This window comes from Callospermophilus lateralis, chromosome X, assembly GCF_048772815.1.
Source record: "Callospermophilus lateralis isolate mCalLat2 chromosome X, mCalLat2.hap1, whole genome shotgun sequence".
Taxonomy (NCBI): Eukaryota; Metazoa; Chordata; class Mammalia; order Rodentia; family Sciuridae; genus Callospermophilus; species Callospermophilus lateralis.
Window position 1 is genome coordinate 7255763 of NC_135325.1, and position 21279 is coordinate 7277041.

General features: G+C 37.4%; 1 protein-coding gene across 1 annotated transcript in view; it reads left to right on the forward strand.

Moving 5' to 3' along the window:
- Positions 1-21279, forward strand: part of Cdkl5 (cyclin dependent kinase like 5) — a 173085-nt gene that overhangs the window by 133019 nt on the left and 18787 nt on the right. Inside the window, exons 9-12 of the mRNA XM_077107154.1 lie at positions 713-902; positions 6109-6189; positions 11394-11545; positions 16967-17933. Of these exons, the coding sequence (XP_076963269.1) occupies positions 713-902; positions 6109-6189; positions 11394-11545; positions 16967-17933 (1390 nt within the window). The remainder of the gene's footprint in view (positions 1-712; positions 903-6108; positions 6190-11393; positions 11546-16966; positions 17934-21279) is intronic.

The following is a 21279-nucleotide window of genomic DNA, read 5'->3' on the forward strand; positions in this document are numbered from 1 at the left end:
TCATGGATGGTTCCTATTTGTAATAGCAACTCTCCTCCTAAAGCACTCTGGTAAACTCAGATCCTAGAAGAGAGCTTTAAACCCTTTAAATAAACTAATTATGCTTTTAGGAAGGTAGCTATTAGAAAGCCCTGGATATGTAGAGTACAATTATATTCAAGTAAATAATACAATAGAACTTAGCACCATTTCAGCTATTGGATATATTGACACTAAGTAATCAAAGGTTAAATAATATTCACTGTTTGTTTAAGAAGACACACAAGTCAGTAGTATATTTTAATACACTGGATAAAATATAACTTTTTGACATTTAGAGAGCTAAAGTATAATTTAATTACCTAGAATTTATATTTCTTGGGAGCATTTTATTTCCCAAGTGAGGTGTTTCTCATCAGCCATGTGCACTATATTAGGATTTATTAAGCCATTCATATTCAAAATATACCCAGATATCAAATTAGTGTATGCTGACTAAATTGCTATTAAACTGACATCTTTATTAATGTAGGTTTATTCACTTGTATTCTGGATTTTTACTTGAATATCCATGATTCCTTATTTTCAGTTGTACTGTTTTCTAGTGGCATTTTAAAATTTCTTAAATACACAAATGTACTTTAAGTCATGAATCTGTTCAAAATAATTTGGAAAGTTTTCAAACATTATATGTCCTCAGTTGTTAAGATAATCTCTCCCTTTGCTTTTTCAGAGCTCCCTATGGGAAGTCTGTAGACATGTGGTCAGTGGGCTGTATTCTTGGGGAGCTTAGTGACGGACAGCCCTTATTTCCTGGAGAAAGCGAAATTGACCAACTTTTTACTATTCAGAAGGTGCTAGGACCACTTCCATCTGAGCAGATGAAGCTCTTCTATAGTAATCCTCGCTTCCATGGGCTCCGGGTAAGAGGTTTTGCTAAAACCCCAAATGGAATCAATACAGCTGTACTTAGTTCATTGTTCATTGCACAGTGGTATGCTAAGCTGTCCTTTGAAAACTGTTCCCTTTCCCATTATAATGTTTATAATCCCCACTATCATATTTTATTGCCGGGTCTTATATAGTATTTGTGAATGCTTAAAAAATGATCAGAATTTGAAAGTAGGAACTACTAATATTTTTTTCTCATTTATAAATTCTAATTTTTCAAGATCTTTTTTAGCATATGCATTTTTATATTCTAAACCTCAATTATCTTAGACTCTTTATTCAAAATATTAAGCATTCCTGAAAGATACAAAATGTATGTATGCTTACTACTTACTTGAGCAAACTTGTTTATAGTGATTTGAGGAAGGCCATGAATACTTGCATCCTGCAGATTTAAAGGTTTTTGTTCCAGCAAAATATTGCTTGTCTATTGACAGTGAAATATCACATATTCTTTACAAACCCATGTGTTGTCTTAAGCAGCCTTTTCTAAACTTGATAAATTTGTACAGAGCTTGTTTTCTTAGAATATGCCAAAAAGCATCTTATACAGTATGAACTTTCCCCAAATAAGGAACACCTACCTTGTAGAGGCAATTCATTGGAGTGGCTAGTGAGTTACAGGCTACCTCTCTCTTCCATCTACCCCAAAAGCAACTTTTTAAGTTTTCAAACATTTTTTGGGCCCACATGTTAGTTGGTGGAAGCTATAAAATAATCTTTCATCACTTCTTTTCTTTCTATTAAATGCATCATTCTCAAACCATGTTATCTTGCCATTTGTAAAGCACTTTGGTTTTTTTCTTTGACTTCCTAGACCTCAGTTAGTTTCCCTTTGGAGAACACCACTGTTCACACTTGAGTGCCCAACACACCCCCAGCTCCTGCTGGGTTTCTCTTTCATCTCCTTCCTGCTTTCTGTCTCTCTTCCAAATGAGTCTGAAGTGCCTCAGGCAAGTTTTTCTCCTTCTATTTTTGCTTTTGTAAGCCAGAAATTAGCCAAATTATGCCATTAATTAGGGTACAAACAGCACATGTGGTTTACCAGGTTAGTTCAACAATTATTGAACATTTGTCATACTAGATGTTGAAAACATGACAATAAATAAAACTTGCCCTCAGTCTTGCAGTAAGGGAAATCTATTATATTCACAAATAAAGTTAGTCATATTGAATTTGTTTCACTGAGAATTAATCCATACTCCTTGCCATAGTCTGTGAATCCTTGCCTAATCCATGTCCTCTGGATCCCTGGCTTTGTCTTAAACCTATCTCCAATCCCCTCTTTCTCCAAATTCTATTTTTCTGTTATTTGGCTTCCATAAACATTCAGAGGTTTTTCCAGGTTCATGAATTTTGGGACCTGTGGCTTCTTCTTTCAGGAAGGTTGTTCTTCACTTGCATGGCCTCTTCTCCTTCCATAAATCTCAACTCAAAGAATGCCTCCTCTCTCTGTCCACCCAATATTCTGTACCCTACCTCACCTCTCTCCTCCATAGTATCCTTCTTTCTTTGTCATACCACTTATCACATTATAGTATTATTTCATTTGTTGTTTTCTTGATAATTACTAATATTAAGTTCTATCCCACAAGCATATAAGTTCCTCAAGGACGGACATCATCTGTTATCACTGTAGTTAGTTACAGCATCTAACACAGAAACGAATATGTCTGGTGGGCCCTCACTAAACATCTGAGTGATCTATGAATCGAATGAACCGGTGCCATCAGCACCCAAGCTCAGTTTTATTTCATTTCTCTTCATTTCCAATGCTTCTTTCACCCTTGTCATTTTTGCCTGAATTATAGACAGTTGGCTCCCAAACTAATCTCTTGAAATTTCTTCACTTAAGTCTTTTCACATTTCTCAAACTATGCATTTACTTCTATCTCCCTTTTATTTAAAAACCTTTGTAGAATTGCTAATAAAGTTGAAATCTTTAGGGGTTAGTATTAAGGAGCCTCCTAGCATCATCTCCACCCTGTCCCTGCCCCCTGTTCTTAAATTACCTTGAACCTCCCACCGTTTTCTTGATATGTGGGTTCTGAAATGGCTCATTTCCATTTTTTCTGATGTTCCCAACACTTGCCTAGACTCCAACCAAATCTCCTCTGTCCATAAAGCCTCTTCTAGACTATTCTAGGATGAATAATCTATATAATAGTCTACATAATATATAATATATATAGCGGATACAACATGGTACCTAGCCTTAATATGCTAAAGAATTAAGGATTTCATACTAAAATAATTATGAAACAATACATTTTATAGGAAAGTATAATATATATTATAGAACTGCACTCGTTATTTTATTGTACTGCTTTTTAATATATCTCATTATGATTTAGACTGTGATGCATGTCAAACATTCCAGAAAGTTAGAAATCATAGATAAGGATTCATTAGAAAGGACTTTATGGAGGATTTGACATTTTAAGTAGATTCTGAAGAATGAATAGCATTTAGATTAGAGAGACCACACAAAGGGTGTGTTTTCCTCATTTGTCTGTGGTCCTATTTGTTCACAGACCTCCTTGCTAAACAATCTTACCTGTAAAGTGTTAGGCAGCATTTGACAATGCTGCTTATAAATATTCTTCAGGGAAATTGCTGCTTCCATGGCACTTTGATTTTTATAAGCCTTAAATGTTTACATTTTAGTCTGAAAGTGTTTGCGGTATTTCAGCTAAATTAGTTCAGTCTCTTTAGAGGTTTAACAACATCCTTTGAGGGGAAAGTTTTCTTTTATGATATCCCTTGAGAATGTCTGCAATGGAGAGCTAAGCACAGAGAGCCTGTGAACTGCAATTGCCGTGAGCCCCATATACCGGTAACTAAAATCCAGCGTATGATGTGCAATTGGATCCACTTGCATAGAGAATGGGAAATGCACAAGATGTTGCTCTAACTGTATGAATTATTTGGAAAACAATTGTTGTCTCATAGTTTAGTTCCTAGGCTCTGGTGTTAAACTGCTAGTGTTCAAAGCCTGACTCCACATTTATTATTTGAATGAACTCAACAACTTATTTCGTCATCCTGTGCTTCTGTTTCTTCATGTGTAAAATAGTGATAATAGAATAACATTTGATAGGGTTGTTGTGAAGATGAAATATTGGATATAAAATACCCAGTCCAGTGTCTGACATACAGTCAGTGCTCAGTAAAAAGGTATGCTCATTGTATTGTATCCACCAAGTGATTAAGAAAGGAAACAAACTACTGATTAGCTTATTATTTAAACTTCTGTGCTTAAGTTTTTTTAAGTTAGAAGTTTGCTTGGTAATTTTATTATAATAGTTCTAATACCTTTTGACTTTCAGAATTGATTTTCTTATCAATGAAAGGTCATTTCTGAGAAAAACAAAGGAGAGGGTATCTGGTATGTAATATAGAAGTAAAATGTTAATCAAAATGTACTGTGCTGGGCAAGGTGGCACATGCCTGTAATCCCAGTGACTTGAAAGGCTGAGGCAAGAGGATTGCAATTTTAAGGCCATCCACAGTTACTTCGCAAGACCCTGTTTCCACATTAAGGCAAGGGTAGGCATGTATCTCGGGGGTAAAACACACCTGGGTTTTATTCCCAGTACCATAATCAATCAATCAGTCAGTCAATCAATAAAATATACTGGAACAGGTCTTTATCATGGCATGACAGGCGTCTCTCTCTTTGGGCTGATATTTAATGTTCCAGTAACATCAAAAGGAACTTCTGCTTCTCCATTAGGAGAGATGCCTCAGTTTAGAAAGAGTTTAGGTTTGGATCACAGGCCTGGGTGCAAATACTAGTTCTGGTGCTTGTTACTTATGTAACTTTCCTTGAACCCGTTATTTGAACTTTCTGCTCATCATTTTCCTCATCTCTAAAGAAAGAATAATAATACCTAAAATGCCTTGCATAGCATCACTTCCCTCAGAAATTAGTTTTAGGTTTTTGCCTGTGAGTCTGTGTTAAGTTCATGTTATTCTTTCCTTCTCTATCTGGGAGGTGCTGTCCTACTTTTCTCTTGTCTTCACTTTTTTTTATTCTTCAAAACATAGTTCAGATATTACCTATGGGTTCTTGCTTCTATAGCCACAAACCACCTTGATCTCTTTTCTCTGAGCTTCCTTTGTTATTTATGTTTGCACAGTGTAGCACTGATTGTTTTCCCAATCATATAATAGATTCCTCAAATGCAAGGTTTAGCTCTTACCCATATTCTGCATCTCCTGCCCTGCTGAGCAGAGCGTGCAGATGATGTCATAATCACTCTTTAAATAGCTTGTTTGAATTTTACCCATAATTAGTTCTCCTGTCCATTTATTTTTACATGTTTAGGGATTTCAGTAGCTTGAAATGCTCTTATATTGGTATAAAGGAAATATATATTAAAAGCAAACTAGCCTTCACATTTGGAGGGAGTACATGGCCTTGGACTCTGCCAGTCATATTACCCAGTGCTTCAGCATTCACTCAGATAGTGCCAAGTGCGCGTTAGCACAGGAAAGGGTAGAACATCTAAATAAACTTGACCCCTCCCGTTCATTTTATTAAAAATTGCATTTGTTAATCTAGGCGCCTATGTTTGCCCCCTGCCTCAACTTAAAAAAGGGAGAATTGAAAACAGTTCATTTTAAAAAGACATTTAAAGCAATTACAATGTGTGCCTGAATTTACAGTTTCTGCTTCTGATGGCCTTTCAGGTTCTGGCCTCCTGCTTCCTTTTTCTCCTTTGTAATACTTAGCTATTTTCAGGAATAAATGCTATGTTCTTGTGAAAAAGCTAGAAAAATCTTACATCGTATCATATTGTATCCCTCCTGTTAGTCCCCCAATTACCATCAGTAATTAAGTAGACATTCTGTGTAAACTATTTTAGAACTTATAAAAGGAGACAATACTCTATAAACCGTATAGTTTCAGATTTTATATCTTAGTCAATTTTACATGCTTTAAAGTATTGTCTAGATTTAAATATATTTCACTGTGAAGTTTCCCATTGTTTAACATAGTCCTATTAATTCATACCTGAAATACATGGATACCAAAAGTAATATACAAATATGATTTTGCTTGGATGGGTACTAGGCAATAATTTCTCAACTGCTCCCTTCTGCTGTGCTCACAAGCACATGCACACATGTCCTTCCCCACATGCTGACATTCCTGTTGTGTTATCCTTACAGTTTCCGGCTGTGAACCACCCTCAATCATTGGAGAGAAGATATCTTGGAATTTTAAATAGTGTTTTACTTGACCTAATGAAGGTAGGAGAAATTGATATCTATCTATATGAAAATGTCTTTTGATGTATGGATTCTCTTGTGTCTACATGTGATCATAGCCTGCTTTTATGAATTAAGTGTTTTGTTACTAGATGTAAATTGTGAGTAATGGGGGACTATTTCACATTAAAAGGCATGTAATTTGTTTAAACTTGCGACAAGTTCTGTATTATCGTAGTTCATTTAGACAATAGCATGAGATCTCTAACTCGTTTTCCTAAGGCAGAGTAATAAAAATCTTCAGCACTCAGAGCTGATCAGGCATAAGTTTTTAAACAATTGTTAAAATGAATATTGAAGGGAAAGAGATTCTACAATTTCTGTTACATGATATTTAAGGCCTCTCGTAGTTTGTGCAGATATAATCAGTGAACCCAATTCTCCTCTTCTGTGTGACCTCTTCTTCTCTCCCAGATAACTCACTCTTTCTGGCTCTTCTTTAGACACTGGCTACTACTGTGGTGTGAATGTTCCTTGTGCTAGCCCCTTGTTCAGAACACTTCCTGCTCTGAACTACTAAAAACATCCTCAGATTTCTCCTACTAGGTTTTTCTTCCATAGTAGACAGGCAGTTAGCCTTCTGAGCAAAAATTATTTTTCTTATTTCCCAGCTTCTGCTGCAGCCAACAAGTGTATAAACAAGCATTGGTTGTATGATAGTAGACCTTCAAAAAATGCTTGTTAATAGATGAGTTTTATTTCATGCCCATTCAGTCAACTGTCAAAATCAGTGGAGGCTACACTGTGTGTGCATAGAACCTTTAAAAGACTTAGCACAGTTGGAAATTGCTGAGCTGCATTCTTAGAACTTCACTGTGCTTTAAACTATGTTAATCTGTGTTCCAAGGAACACAGTGTAAATAGGTGTGGGGGTGGAGGTGGAGGAGGGAGGTGTGGCATTTGGGAAAGGCCACATACCTTATAACCTTTCTTAGAGATTCATAATGTTCATTAACCTGTAAATGGTTTCAGAAATCTCATGTAAAGAAGCATTTTTGTTTCACTCAACATTTCCCAAATTTAATTAACCACTAAAAACTGTTTTTGTATAAAACTCTAAGGCACTAATATTCTGAATACAGATTGAGAAATGCTATTTAAAAAAAAAACAAAAACAACTAAGTTCTATCACTTATATCAGTTGGGTTTTGTCAATATATTCTTTCACAGTCAATATTTATTGATCAGGGCCTTAATTCGGTAACTTTTAAAATGTAAATGAGGTAGAAAAATGGAAGTAAATATAATTTCATGTTTTCTGCCTTTTGTCTGTTTTTTAGTTAAAAATAATTGAACTTTTTTGTTAAATCATTGTCAAGTGTAATTACCAGTCATCAGGGTGGTACCTGAATCTAAATAAAAGCAAGTACTGAAAAAAGGTACCACAGACAGAAGTAGAACTATAAGTTAGACATTCTAATTCCTGTTTTTTAAAATGAGTTTATTGTCAAGTTTCTTGAATAGTAAATAGTTTTACTGAAATATACATTCAGAGGTGCTCATATTATGTCTCCACCTCAGATGATTTTTATAATGTTAACATATTCTTATAACCTTACATAGATTGAGATATAGAAATGTATTAATACCCTTGAACCCTCCTTATGATCCTTCCTAGGCTTCATGCTCCTGTCCTGCTCTGCCCCCTTCTATCACCAACCATTAACATTGCCTTATTATTATTGAATGGTACATAAATAGAATCCATTCCTTTTGTCTTTTAGCTATTTTTGAAAATGAATTTGAAAAATTAAAAATACCAATTATCCTTTCATGAAGAAATATTCTCTGTGCCATTCCCAAAAGCTGTCTGGATAATTTTGTCTTAGGTAATAGAAGTACCTAAAATGGCCATCTCATCCTGCATCTGTTCATTTCAACCACTTCAATGGGGATAGAAGTCACCAGCATTAATTCAAGCCCTTAACTATTTTAAGAATAGATACAATAATTATGTTGGATCTATTTTATGATGGTGATGGTGGTGGTGGTGGTGGTGATGGTGATGGTGATGGTGATGGTGATGGTGATGGTGATGGTGAGGAGGATGATGTTTTTCCTCAAAATGCTGAATTTTAGAAACTATTAACTGGGTAAATTTCATATTTTCCTCATGAAGACCTCATCCTTTCAAGTAATTTGAAAATTAACAGCTCTATTAATAAATACAAATGTAGTTTTTGTATGTACAGTAACTTCTACTTGATAACAATAAATAACACTAATGCTAGTAGATATATATACTTTGAATTTAAAAGACTACTTAAGGGTTGATTTTCCTTTCTTTTTAGCTAGTATCTTAAATGTTGCCATTTTGATGTTAACTGTTGAACTGCAAGTGAGAACAAAATTGTTTTTATATCCTGACAGTTTTTGTTTGATAATAAGAAAGAAAGAATTGAGATGATTTCAGAGTTGTGTCTGAATCAGTATGAATGTAAATCCACTTGCATGTAATCAGAGGTTTGTGTTTCAATAAACAGAATCTTTCAACCTAACGTGTTCATTTCAGTATATGGTGGAATCAAAAGTCAAACTTTATATGGTGCTAGGTTGAAGGTGCTTGTCTGAAATTGAAGTCTGATTTTTGGGGAGCAAATTTCTTCTTGCTGTTTAATACTGGTCACAAAGAGATTAACTATGGGCAAAACCAATAAAAGTGAGCTAGAGATGGATTTGTGAATGCTACAATTCACCCTGCTTCCTTCCTTTGACAGGGAAAAGTAAAGAGCAAATTTTAATGTGCTGTATTGTATTATGTTAAGCTATGTAGGTAATGTTTCTTTAGCTATTTGCTTAATTTGTAAATAAGAATCTCAGTGATTCACTTTTAAAATCCTGTTCAGTTACTAATATAAACAAACAATATTTGGAAAAAACTTTTAGTTGTAAAGAATCTAATATATACAATATAAAATAAAGGGCCAGTGCCTTAATGAATAAAGAACACTTACAAATAAAGAAGGATAGATTTAGAAAGGGAAAAATAAAAAAAAAACCATAAGAATAAACATGTGTGATGGGGCTGGGGATGTGGCTCAAGCGGTAGCACGCTCGCCTGGCATGCGTGCGGCCCGGGTTCGATCCTCAGCACCACGTACAAAGGAAGATGTTGTGTTCGCCCAAAACTAAAAAATAAATAAAAATAAAATTAAAAAAAAAAAAAGAATAAACATGTGAAAGCATTCAGCCTCAATAGTAGTCAAAGATGTAATTTAAAACCACTATGAGAAGGTTGGGCACAGTGGCACACACCTGTAATCCCAGCAGCTTGGGAGGCTGAGGCAGGAGGATCACTAGTTCAAAGCCAGCCTCAGCAAAAGCAAGGCGCTAAGCAACTCAGTGAGACCCTGTCTTTAAATAAAATAAAAATAGGGTTGGGGATGTGGCTCAGTGGTTGAGTGCCCCTGGGTTCAATCTCTGGTATCCCCCCACCAAAAAAATAAAATAAATAAGTAAAACCACTGTGAAATACTGCCTTTTAAATATATATTTTATAATTACTAAAAAAAAGAAAGAAAAAAAATAGGAAATGCCTGCTGTTGATGAGGATGCCAAGTAATTGGTAGATTCCTACAATTGCAGAGATTCCTACAATTTTGAGACACCCTCCTAGGAGGTAATATGACAACATACCAAAAAGAATTTAAAAGTTTGCATACTTAACAGTTCTGTCTTTAGGAGTTCATCCTGTGAAAGATTACAATTGTTTGTCTCAGAATTAATTATAATAGTGAAAAGTGACCATCATCTAAATGCCCAACAGTAGTAGATTGTAACTAAATAATGGTATGTTAATATCACAGATTTCTATGTAGTCATTAAAAACGTGGTGTTGGGCTGGGGATGTGGCTCAAGCCGTAGCACGTTCACCTGGCATGCCCGGGGCGCTGGGTTCAATCTTCAGCACCACATAAAAATAAAATAAAGATATTGTGTCCCGAAAACTAAAAAATAAATGTTAAAAAATTTTCTCTCTCTCTCTCTGCCCCCCCCCCCAAAAAAAGTGGTGTTAAAGCTGAGGATACAGTTAAGCAGTAGAGTGCTTGCCTAGCATGTACAAGGCCTGTGGTTCAATTCTCAGAACTGCAAAAAAAAAAAAAAAAAAAACATATTGTAAGATTATTGTTGCCACATTGTTCATAATAATGAAACAAGGAGGCCAGGCACTGTGGCTCAGGCCTATAATGCCTATAATCCCAAAGAGTCAGGAGTCTAAGGCAGGAGGATTGCAAATTCAAGGCCAGCCTTGAAATTTAAAGAGACCGTGTCTGAAAATAAAAAAGGATTGGGCATGTTTCCCAGGGATAAATCTCTTCTGGGTTTGATCTTAAGTATAAAAAGAAAGAAAAAAAATTTTCTAAAACTAAAAATAACAAAACAAGGAAAACAATACAAAAAAGGTACATCCGTTCCTTACCTATATGAATGAACCCTTATGGTTGTGTCTCAAGGCTGGGTGTTGTAGCACACGCTTGTAATCCCAGTTTAGGCAGGAAGATAGCAAGTTCTACAGCAGCCTCTGGCAACTTAGCAAAATCCTGTCTCCAAATAAAAAATAAAAAGGGATGGGGGTGAAGTTTTGTGGTAGAATGCCCCTGGATTCCGTTTCCAGTATAGAAAAGAAAAGGGGGAAAAATTGTACATGAAGTAGAAAGAGTGAAAAGAAACTTAAGTACAAACAGTTGTGTGTATGCTACTACTTGGGTAAAATAAAAGAAATAAATAGAATTGTGTACAGAATATAACTATGGAAGGCTGCACAAGAAACTGATGACCTGCCTCCAGAAATAGGAATTGGGTATTTGAGGGAAAGAAAAAAGATGAAGAATGTGAATGTTTATGTATTTAAAAGATTTTTTTAATGTTTAAGTTATGTCATAAAAAGTGGTTTTAATGGGTAAGTTAAAAAGGGTGGGATATAAAACTTGTATGTGTAATATGACCCAGATTTTCTAAAAAGGAAATATGTATATATGATATTCAGGAAAAGGCTGGAAGGATGTCTACACAGAGGACAACGATGGTGAGATGGTGATTTAGATAGTCTTGTTTTTTTCCTGAACTGTGTTTACTAGATATTCTGCAATGTTCATGTATTTTCCTTTTCTTAAAAAAAAAGTAATATTTTTATTGTAATTTAAATTTGACTTTGTAATGGCCAATTCTGAACTTTATTTCCTAAGAATTTACTGAAGTTGGACCCAGCCGACAGATACTTGACAGAACAGTGTTTGAATCACCCTACATTTCAAACCCAGAGACTTTTGGATCGGTCCCCTTCAAGGTCAGCCAAAAGGAAACCTTATCATGTGGAAAGCAGCACGTTGTCTAATAGGTAAATATTCCCTTTTAAGGAAATACAGATGCAGTGTTGGTCTTACAAGTAGGTGGAAGAGGTGGCTGCTAAAATTATGCACTTAGAGAAAAGAAGGAAAGCCCTCTCTATTCAAAAATATCTTCCTTATGCTTATTACATGATTCAGAACTATAATTAAAGAGTTGTGTGGGTCTTAAAGTCTTTCTTATCTTTAACAAGTATATTATGGAAATCTATACATTCTCTGGGGAAAGGTAGCATTGAGTTAGCAACTCAGGGGGTTTCCACCTAGAAGATTCTGTATAAATAGCACCCTGGGGTGATACCTAGAGGAAGAAGGATGGGTGGGGGCCCAGGAATTCCTGGAAGGAAAGGAGGATATCAAACATGTGGGTGGGCCCAGACCCTAGAACAGTCTTTGCAACTGAACCAAGTAAGCTGACTCTTTAGAAGGGTCTTGTGGGGGCTGGGGATGTGGCTCAAGCAGTAGTGCGCTCGCCTGGCATGCGTGCGGCCCGGGTTCGATCCTCAGCACCACATACAGACAAAGATGTTGTGTCCGCCGATAACTAAAAAATAAATATTAAAATTTTCTCTCTCTCTCTCTTTCTCTCTCTCTCTCTCACTCTCTCTTTAAAAAAAAAAAAGAAGGGTCTTGTGTTTTTTTTCCTGTCTTTTAATTGTTGAAAAATTATTTTTTCATAAAAATAAAGCCAATGACTTCAAAAATAAAAGTAAAGTCTGCAATTAAAAGTGGTACTTTTTAGGGTTGGAGTTGTGGCTCAGCAGTAGAGCACTTGCCTCATATGTGTGAGGCACTGGGTTCGACTCCTAGCACCACATATAAATAAGCAAATAAAAAAAAGTCCATCAACAACTAAAAAATATTTTTTTAAGAAAAGGTGGTACTTTTTAAATGCAATTTTTCAAACACACACACACACACACACACACACACACACACACACACACCCCTCCCCCTGGAATTAGATCCGTCAGGTTGTCTTTTTAGACCTGATATCCCCCAATTTTGCTGGCTGCATTTACAGGAGGAGAGAGAGGGTAGCCAGTCTCTGCGTATCTTCCAGAAGCTGATCTTGGCATCTGGGATTATTAGATTTTGAAAGATATAGTTTCTTTCATTAACTACTAGAAACAGATGCCCAGCATGTGCAAGGCCCTGGGTTTGATCCCTAGTACTGCAAAGAGAGAAAACAATAATTCTTAATATGAGGCCTTTTTTAAAAAAATTAAACCCTCCCCCCAATTTTTCTTCCACATAGAGCATTTTTTAAAAATATTTGTTTTTTTAGTTTTATTTAGGCGGACACAATATCTTTATTATTATTATTATTATTATTATTATTATTATTATTATTTTATTTTTTAATTTTATGTGGTGTTGAGGATCAAACCCAGCATCCCACGCATGCCAGGCAAGCACACTACCACTTGAGCCACATCCCCATCCTGAGCATTTGTTTTTAATAGACTGGAGATTTGAAGGCTCAAAATTTGGTACTTTAAGGTCTGGGAGGACATTCATCAATTGGTGATAACCATTTGTCCTGTATTTGCTCTGCTTAAGTACAATCATGTGATTGTATCTCAGAACTGTTTACTCTTCTTTAAATGACTGATTTCAGTTGTTTCCCCTTGCATCTTACAGACCATTCTTAGCTCATTTGTTGTTTGCTTCCATGAGATTTTAGTACACTAAATAAGGAATAGTAGTCATCATCTGGTTTCTCCTTTGCATTTGGCAGGTTCAGATTATTTCTGTGTCTTCTCTGGGGTCACTCTCAATTCAGGTTCTTTTGTTTCCCTTATACCTGAATTGTCTACAGTGTACATTTACAAAAAAAAATTTCCCAATTATATAAAGTACAGTAGACTAATAAATTTGTGATTTGTGCCATAGACATTAGTAGTGTAACCATATTTGGAAGGGGCCTGTATCATTTGTCTTGTAGTGACTTACTTGAGAGAGTTCTTGGAGTTAACCTCAGTGGGGACTGAGGCTGTCCTTGGGAATCCTCTTTTAAGTGTCTTTTAAGAAGGTGTTTGCAGGAGGTTCAGAGGAGATGATTTGTATGAATCTTTGAGGAATCCTCCCAAATCCTCTTTTGAAGTATATGACATTAGAAAATAAGTACATAAATATTTCTGAAAGAGTTTATTTCCAGGTCTTGACACTCTGTTGAATATATTAAAGAAAAAGTCCTAAATAGTTTCTGTTAATAATCCTACCTCATCTTAGGGCTTTCTTCCCATACTTGTCTGTAGTCCATACTTACTCCACGGAATAAGTAGTGTTCTTGTCAGGAACACTAATTCTAGCTTGGATCTTATCACAGACCGTGGCTCCTTTGGACTTCTCAGCATGTTTTCCACTCACAATCACTATATCCATTGGTTGCTACTTACATGTTCCGCTACCCTATCCCTGGAAGCACATAGACTCTCACATACCCTGTCTTCCAAGTTCTTTCTCTATAGGCAGCAATGGACTCGGGCATTTCCCAGTCCCCTGCCTGTCTCCTTGGGGCTCTCCTTAGATTCATTATCAGAGGAAAAACCTCCGATTGCATGATGGTGCTTCAGCATGTCCTTGCTCCTCTCTCACTGGTTCTGCATTGCCAATGTTCCAGTAATAATGTAGCTTTGTGCCTTTGTGTTTCCTTTTAAAACTTATTTTACATAATATACTAACCAACCATCCATCCATCCATCCATCCATCCATCCATCCATCCATCCTGCCAATCATTTAAGAGCAGTTTATATATAAAATCTCCTTATGTGGTTGGCAGTTTAAAACAGATTCTTTACAGTTGTATGTCAAAGAGATCTATGGAATTTTCAAAGCTGTATTTTATTGTTATGCTTTGGCAGAGCTCCAATTTGAAGATAATATGATGCCCTTTCTATATAGGAATTATACTATGTACAAAGCTCAATTGCTTCCAATTAATCAGAATAGCAATTTAGACTCTTTGTACATTCATGGAAAAACCTAAAACTTTGACAAATGTTTCTGCCTTAACTTTATAGCCTTTCTTTCCAGTTAGAAATTATATCTTATGTTGCTGTGAATATGTATAACATCCCATGTTGAATTGTGCTCAACATCAATAATAGTGATTCTAGCAGTTCCAGAAGCTGACAGAAGCTCTAGCAGCTGTCTTTATTGTTCTCTGTCCCCTTTTGGTCCTTTTTTAGGCTTGAGACATTTCCCAATATCTGCATGTTTTATCTTTCTGCCATTACTCTCTCTAGGCCTGAAGGAGAGAGAGAGGAAATAGGGTTCCAAGGCCTAGTGACAGCCGGAGCTTGGCAGGAGGAGCTACCCTGCAGAAGCTGTCATCTGGAGGGAGGGACACAGCTAGGATCTGAGTCAGGGCATCACTGCCAGGAAGGAACAAGGAAGATCTCCTCTGGCTTCTTTCTCCCCTGGTCTTGTGATACTTTCCCCTGCTTAGCCCTATTGGAAGGTCGCCAGTTTGCAAGCCTAGGGAAACAGTCTGGGCCCAGGACCAGCCAGAGGAGTGAAGAACAGATTGGTAACTGGATAAATAATAAATAACCAACACACTTATATCTATTCATGTATAAGACTGTCTTATCATTTTTGGGTTTTTGAAAAGTCACTGAGATATTTTAGTTAGCAAGATTAAGTTGACAACTCTAATGGTTTTAAAGCCTGATGCCTTTAGGATACAGGGACTCTCCTTTATTGATCTGTGTCTAGATTTTAATGACATTATTCAACAGAAAGTAAAACTTAACTCATCCTATCTTCCTGATTTCTTTCTAGGTCTGAGATTTGCCATTTGGTCAACTCAAATTTAAGTGTCCTTATTTAATGCTGCAATTCTTGTGACCTTACTGGGAGAGATTAGTGAGTGCATTTAGGAGATGAACTTTCCACACTATTATAGGCTTGTTTAATATAAGATTTTCCTTTTTAATGCTCTCAGATTTCTGCTGGGGAATACCATCTGAAAAATATGATAGAAAGGACTGAGGTTGTGGTTCAGTGGTAGAGCGCTCGCCTAGTGTGTGCAAGGCCATGAGGCCCTGGGTTTGATCCTCAGTACCACATAAAATAATAAAAAGAAAGGCCTTGTGTCCACCTACAACTAAAAGAATTAAAATAAATTTTAAAAAATGTGATAGGAAAAGGGCCCTTACATTTGATGCCTGAACATGCAGATTCTTACAGGGAAAATTAGAAGGCACAGTTTCACAGGTTAGCATTCTACATTAATTAAAAAAAAAAAAAAAAAAAAGATTTGCCAGAATCTTCTGGTGAGCATGTAATGGGAACAAAACTTTCCCCAATCAAACCATCTTTAGCAATAGTAATATTTACAACGTTTTCTGAATACATAGTAAAAAGAAAATTGTGTAATTCATTCATTTTGAAACATTCTAACCTATCCCAAGCCCCTATCAGGTCCTTTAAAACAGTTACTTAATAAATAAAACTAAACTTGTTATGGTGTTACTTTCAGGTTTTAGATAGAGGTCAAGGTTTTCCTTTGGATTGATAGTTTGTATTTTAAGCCAAGTAGGAAATGAAGCTTTGAGTCAGTTTGGAGTAACAACATGTAAAAATGAAGAGACTAAATTGTATCCTTTGATAAGCAGTTAACATTTCCAGATTCCTAGGATCCAGTATAGGCTTCTTATTTAGCCAACACAAAGGTATCTGAACAGTTAGTGACTCACTCACTCCTGTCTTGTGTACAAGGAGATAGCCAAAGAGCCCTAAGTAATTGCCTCTTCTCCAAAACATAAACACTAACAAACCTCACTGAGCAGTTTGCATTTCTTTTTAGAGTGTCATTTTCTTTTAATGAGTACATTGCTGGAATTCTCATTCTTTAACTCTGCAAGTTAAAGACTAAAGAGATATTGGTGTCTGTGTGCTATGAGTATGTATTTCTGATGCAAGCTACATGTTTTACAAACAAAAATCAAGTTCAGAGAACACAGTAACCTTCAAGTCTTGAGTGTTGCCTTCTGACATTCAAGCGGATAAAAGAGTGATAGGGAGTCTGTCTATATCTCAGCTTTCTTTTCCTTAGCAGATATTCTATAATGAACACTCATAGCAGCCAACAGAGTGAAAGCATGTTTTACCAGATTATCAGTTAAAAACTGTGTTGGCAGCAAGTTAGTTGAGCAGTTACGGATGCCATAATAACTTCATCAGGACTAGTGCTTTGTTGCAGAGTGAATTAGTCTGACGGACTTACTTCTTATCGATAGGTTCCTTGTTATTGGTAAGCACATGTTTGAAAGAGTTAATGTTTTCAGTCACTGGGGTGTTTTAAATATGTGTTCTTTTCTTTCTTTCTTTCTTTTTTAATGTGATACTTTGTGTGTGCCAGCTATTGAAGGAAACCAATGTACCTCTTTTGTTTTTAACATAGAAACCAAGCCAGCAAAGGTGCTGCTTTACAGTCTCACCATAGATCCAACAGCAAGGACATTCAGAACTTAAGTGTGGGTCTATCCCGGGCTGACGAAGGCCTTCCTGCCAATGAAAGCTTCCTGAATGGAAACCTTGCTGGAGCTACTCTTAGTCCAATGCACACCAAAACCTACCAAGCAAGCACCCAGCCTGGGTCTGCCAGCAAAGATCTCACCAACAACAACATACCACATCTTCTCAGTCCAAAAGAAGCCAAGTCCAAAACAGAGTTTGACTTTAATATTGATCCGAAGCCTTCAGAAGGCCCAGGCACAAAGTACCTCAAGTCCAGCAGCAGATCTCAACAGAACCGGCACTCATTCATGGAAAGCTCTCAGAGCAAAGCTGGGACACTGCAGCCTAGTGAAAAGCAGAGTCGGCACAGCTACATTGACACCATTCCCCAGTCCTCCAGGAGTCCCTCCTACAGGACCAAGGCCAAAAGCCATGGGGCATTGAGTGACTCCAAATCTGTGAGCAACCTTTCCGAAACCAGGGCTCAAATCACAGATACCAATACCAGTAGGTACTTCCCATCCAGCTGCTTGGACTTGAACTCTCCCACCAGCCCAACTCCCACCAGGCACAGTGACACGAGAACTTTACTCAGCCCTTCAGGGAGAAATAATCGAAATGAGGGCACTCTGGACTCACGCAGAACCACAACTAGGCATTCCAAAACAATGGAGGAGTTGAAGCTGCCCGAACACATGGACAGCAGCCATTCCCATTCGCTGTCTGCACCTCATGAGTCCTTCTCTTATGGGCTAGGCTATACCAGCCCCTTCTCTTCTCAACAGCGTCCTCATAGGCATTCCATGTATGTGACCCGGGACAAAGTGAGAGCCAAAGGCTTGGACGGAAGCTTGAGCATAGGGCAAGGGATGGCAGCCAGAGCCAACAGCCTACAACTCTTATCACCTCAGGTACAGCCCAGCACCTTGACCCAGTCTGGTGGCTCATCATGGGAAAAGGGGGTACAAGGGATGCTATCGGGGTCAGTCTGCGATTTTACCTACTGTAGGAGGCCATGCTTTCTTTGGTAGAGTGAATACAAAGAAGCAATACTGGACTGTTGTGTTAAAAAAAAAAAATTAAATCAACTGTTGAATACTCAAAAGAATGTAAAAGTTTGTTTTTAGTAATCTGTTTCTTTTCTTAAATGTTCCCTTCTGGCATATTTTGTTGAAAGAATCCTATTTTGATTTATTACAGAACTCATCAGCTATATGGGTTAGCTTTTAGTTTTCTCAAAATTCAGTGTGAATTCATGGGTATTTTCTGTAATCAGTCTAAACCACATTTGCTTAAATCAAACCTTTTTTCTAAGACCTTCAATATCTTTACTGAATTTAAAAGTCTTTAATTTATCCAGAACTACAGATAAATTTAACTTCAGGCCAGGATAAATGTTAATTTTCGGACTTTATGGGTTGTGTCTAAATCTTCAGGCAATAATTTTAGCATAATGCTTTTCCATCTTATTCATCATCAGACTCTAGAACTGAGACTAACCTGCTTAAAGAAGTAACATTCCTATAATAGAACACATTTTTAAATCATATTTTCATGATTTCATGTATAAAGCACTGTGCCCAGTGCCTGGCACAGGGCAAGTGTCTAACAAACTTTAGCCATTCCTGCTGCTCCTTTGTGATGGTGGGAGACGAGTGAACATCGTCTTGCTGCTGGTTGTTCCCAGGTACTCCAGAGAGTCCCAAATAGAGTTCTTGCCCTTGAGAAACTAGCTTTTCTCACGAAAGATTAAATTATACATGCTGACAATGAAATAATTAAGGTATAATTAAGGCCTACGTTCACATGGCACTGGCTAGGAGTAGGATTGAGAACAAGGAAAGATCGCTGTGAGCAGCAGCAGTCAGAAATGGCTTTTGGGGGCAGGTTTGCTCTGGTGAGGATATAGACAGGTGCTGAGCGGTTGAAGAGTGAATATGCGCTCAGGCACCATGAGAGGCCCCAGTTAGAAAGAGGAGAATGACAGGGTCGCTGTCCTCTTAGAGTTTGTGGGCTAGCAGGGATCACACTTGCCAACAGATCAGTCACTCTGATGCTGTGGGGTCGAGTTCCAGCTGCTGTACCAGAGACACACATGTGTTCCAAAGGGAGAAGAAGCAGTGTGGCAGTCCAGGCAGGGCAGTGGGAGGCTCCCCAAGGAGGCAGCATCTGAGCAGAGTCCTCCAAGAGGGTTAGGATTTCATTTGGGGATGAAAGTGAGGGCAACAGCAGGAAAGGGACTTGAAAGAAGCGAAGAAGAAGAAAAACATTCCAAGGGGACAGAGGGTGACAGAGACCTGACATAGCATAGTGTGCTGCAGGGATTGCAACTGGCTTCATGTTCCTGGAGGGGAAAATGCAAGAATTTGAGTGGCTTTTGCAGTCATGCACACATGAGGAGAGTGTGTTCAGGACTGAGTGAATGCCAGTGGAAAAACAATATGGATGTTAATAACTGCTCAGAAGTAGAAACAACTGGTCTTTCAAGTTGCAGGGTTGAGTGTAGGGAAATGGAAGCTTGAAGGTTTCTTTCCTAGGCGTTCCTTTCCTTTTCACAGTGGGAGAGGGGATTTTTGCAGCCCGTTAAGTCACTACCTTCATCTCACAGAGACTCAGAGAGAAGGTAGGTGAGTTGCCCAAGTTTACCCAACTAGAGCAAGGTGGATCCTGGGATTCTGAGACAGTCTTCAGGTCCCCAGGTATGCTCTAAGAAGCTGGAAAGGCCAGATGAGGGGAGGGCATGAGGTACCAGTTTGCAGAGGCCATAAATGGAGTCACAAGAATGGTCAGAGGAGCCCTGAGGAGTTGCTGTAGAGAGAAGAGAACTTCAAGAACATGGAAATATCTCTAGGACCCACCTGCCCATAGACATGAGATGGAGGTCAAAACCAGGTAAAGTGTGCTGGCAGTAAGCATAGTATCAGAGAAGTAAGAAAGAAAAAAAAAAAAAAAAGATGGTTTCGCTTGGGAAAAGGACAAATGATTGGCTCTTGGTGAATTCAGGAAAAAAAAAATGATTTTTGTGAATGTGGTTGTCCTAAGCTAATTATAAACAATTAGTGTGGGCTAAGTACAGATCCAACTGTTACTGAAGTCCAGTTCAGGAGGTTCAGAACCAAGCTGCAGCAAAGTACACATTTAAAGAAGCAAAGGTGACAGAAGGCTTGAAAGGTAATGAAAGCTGTGAATGAATCATAGGAATCATGCAAAGTATGTGACCACCTTTAGGTTAGACACAAAAAAATTGTTTTCTAAAATATTTTTCTAGAGGCCCTTGTCAGCAGCATAGGTGGTAAGAGTCAAATAAGATTGTGTCACAAAGCAGAAAGAAGAAAGGCAGCACTGTGGAAATTCTTGCCCAGAGTCCTCCAAATACCCCAGAGAGTGAGGGGCAGAAAAACAGAATCATATTTTTTTTTTATTTTTTTTTTGAGAGAGAGAGAGAATTTTTTAATATTTATTTTTTAGTTCTTGGCGGACACAACATCTTTGTTTGTATGTGGTGCTGAGGATCGAACCCGGGCCGCACGCACACCAGGCGACCGCGCTACCGCTTGAGCCACATCCCCAGCCCCCAGAATCATATTTTAGATTTTATTTTATTAATATTTATTTTTTAGTTTTAGGTGAACACAATATCTTTATATTACATTTATGTGGTGCTGAGGATCGAGCCCAGTGCCTCATGCATGCTAGGCAAGCACTTGACCTCTGAGCTACAACCCCAGCCCTCATATTTTAGATTTTATTTTTATTTTATTTTATTTTTTTTAAATAGCTATCATATATTTTATTAAATTATAATCTGATACATAATGTATATTATATTTATTTGATGAATAAATAAATCAACATGAAAGTTCACATGCCCTTGAAAGTCCATAGTCGTTGCTATTTACATACCTTTAGTAGGAGTTATTTTAATACCCAGCAGCAATTTATATCTCACCTAGGCTTGAGCTAATACTCTTTCTGTGCCTTAATATACACCTATATGATTCAACTAACTCCTCTTAATGAGCTGGTAATGCATTCCTTAATCGTTTTTTCTAAAGTGTAGAAAATGTGAAAATTGTCCCCCTTGGGTACCATTATAGATCAAGTGCTGTGTTGAGGCTGTGACTCATTTTTTTGAGAGAGCTAGGTAGTAATAGCCTCTCCAGAAAGGGGCACTGTCATCATTATGGCTGGGAAATACAGAGAACCTAAGTGCTGTTATCCTGGAGACAAGAAGAAAATTTAAAGCACATAGACTAT